The following is a 2,301-nucleotide window of genomic DNA, read 5'->3' on the forward strand; positions in this document are numbered from 1 at the left end:
TCTGAAATCATCGAAATACATATATGTATTTATGACATTTCATCGAGCCCAGGATATATCCATCCTTTGTTCGGAGTCGGCCCTACTGAAGTCTGTTCTTAGAACATCTAATTTAAAGCTATCCGATTTATCCACTCTCCTGCCTTGGAATCCTTGTTGTATTTGTAGATATCCCGGGGTGGCCTTCCAAAATCCACTGGAATATATTTTTTCGACATTCTTTTATAGCGGCAACGATTTTTCCTAAGATGAATTAGGAAGGATGTGATCACGATTTATCTCAGCTCTCTCAAGGAACAGATAACCATCAGTCTAGTGAGCATAGATGAGAAATACTATTATATACAAACTATCGTGCTTCCACCATATGGTTCTGGATACATGACGCTGAGCTTGACATTTCGAGCAGAGACAAATATACACATCTTGGAGAACTCATCAACTGTTTGCAGTTATTTACCAAATTGCAAAATTTTGAGAAGGATTATAAAAAAATCTTATACCGTGTATTAAAGAGGAAAGAATAAGTTTTCGAGAGGTATCAATTGGGTGTCTATAAGTGCGATAAGAGCAAGGAAAGACAAGAAAATTATTGTGAACTTAGATTCTTTTTACAATAACTTAGGTCACTTCCCACCCTTCTTTAATGAGAAGTTTTAAAAATACTTTGAGTAAAAGGGCATTTGACCCTATTGTGACTGCAATTTCAGACTTAGTTGTACATTCTTAATTTATAGCGATTTTGAGCGATTTTTCAACAACCCCAACCCCAACAAAGATGTGTTTTTCTTCTCGTTCTTTCTCTTATGTACTTTCGGGATCAATTCCAAATGAGTAAAAACCATTTTCGTCCAAACAACAAATGGCTCTAAATTGTCCAAATTTCAATAACTTGGAGAATTTTCGCTTGAAAATTTCTCACCTGATGCACTTGAGTTGATCGTAATTGCATTAAAAGGAGTAGAGAAATGCCGAGGAGGGGAGACAGTTATCATGCCGTTCATAGTGACTCTAGCAGAAACCACAGAATTTCATCTCCAGCTATACGTCCGGGAGACTATTTGGATCGGAGTAATGTAGCATACAGCTTTTCAGAGATTAAATGTCGAGATATAAGTCTGGAGAAGAAGTATAATATAGGTAAGTATAATAAGAAGTCAAACATTGTGTAGGTAAAATTTCCCACATATTTACGGCTGCATCTATAACCTAATTTCAGTTTCAGTATTTTGCTCTATGTAGGCTTAACTATTTGCAAATACTGTTTATTAATCTTTAGCATCTTTTATGGAATGATGAAAATGGAGAGCGTAGTATTGCTAAACTAGGGTGAGCAGTTAAAAGAGCTTATGTAAATGTTGCTGCGTTTTGAAGATTGATCCAATATACCGCGTAAGTTTTAATAGAATGGCCACTTGATAAATGGGAACTAAATAACTTGATGTTTTACAGACTATCTTGCTTTATCTATCTTGGGAAGTGTAATGACCGAGTGTGGAATCGATCTAATCAGTCTTATAGTTCTCAAGAGAGACCTAAAATTATGAGTGCAGTGTGGAAAGTACATATTCTAATGCCCTCTAATAAATGATTAATTAATTTTATCAAGACTAACATAATATATACTTTTTAAATTGCTTTAGTTTAAAAGAGCACAGCCAAGGTTTCCTCCTACTCAAAGGACTGGGCAATACACGAGTGGATTAAGGAACTGATCCATAATAGACGTAGGTGTTACGCTTGTTTTTACTTACATCTATACCTATAAAATATTGATCATTATGCTTAATTTTCAAATGTCATATTTGACGACTTAGGCGCATATCAAGTAGAAAAGTCAAGAGATAAAATATTACAAGAACGGCAAAGATATTTGATGAACCCGAAAGCTTATCATTAAATTCAATAGGTGAGCGATGCCCAATATGAAGATTCTGAATTAGGGTTCGAAACCTCAGAAAAAGTTAGTGTACAATATTAGCATAGTGCGGTATAGCTACAATATTATATGAAAAATAATATCCAATTCTTTCATAAGACCTTCTTCTAATCTTTCTTATTTTCATTTCTAGATGAGCCGCTGATAAAACGACGAAAGGGATTAAATGATATTAGTGTATTTCAAGGTCAGGACACAACAGATACAAATGGGGAGCGCCCTCCGATGAATGCCCAGCAATTAAGCAGAGTAGGAAGAGAGCCAAGAGGAATAATACTGAGAATGTAAATTAACTCAAAGCGAAGAAAGGGATATGAAGTGCAGGCCCAATGGATATTTGACAAGAGCAGCCAAAAAATGAG

The 2,301-nt window shown here is 35.3% G+C and overlaps 1 protein-coding gene across 1 annotated transcript; it reads left to right on the forward strand.

The window, feature by feature from the left end:
- Positions 1–830: 830 nt before the first annotated feature.
- On the forward strand, positions 831–1,715 carry VTP21DRAFT_10820 (uncharacterized protein; the record flags this gene model as incomplete). Its single annotated transcript, XM_069390199.1, has 5 exons — positions 831–834; positions 899–1,076; positions 1,375–1,392; positions 1,453–1,561; positions 1,644–1,715. The coding sequence occupies 5 exons, from the start codon at positions 831–833 to the stop codon at positions 1,713–1,715; spliced, it is 381 nt and encodes a 126-aa protein (XP_069245433.1).
- Between the last annotated feature and the right edge of the window lie 586 nt (positions 1,716–2,301).

This window comes from Calcarisporiella thermophila, assembly GCF_041956535.1.
Source record: "Calcarisporiella thermophila strain CBS 279.70 unplaced genomic scaffold VTP21scaffold_77, whole genome shotgun sequence".
NCBI lineage: Eukaryota > Fungi > Calcarisporiellomycota > Calcarisporiellomycetes > Calcarisporiellales > Calcarisporiellaceae > Calcarisporiella > Calcarisporiella thermophila.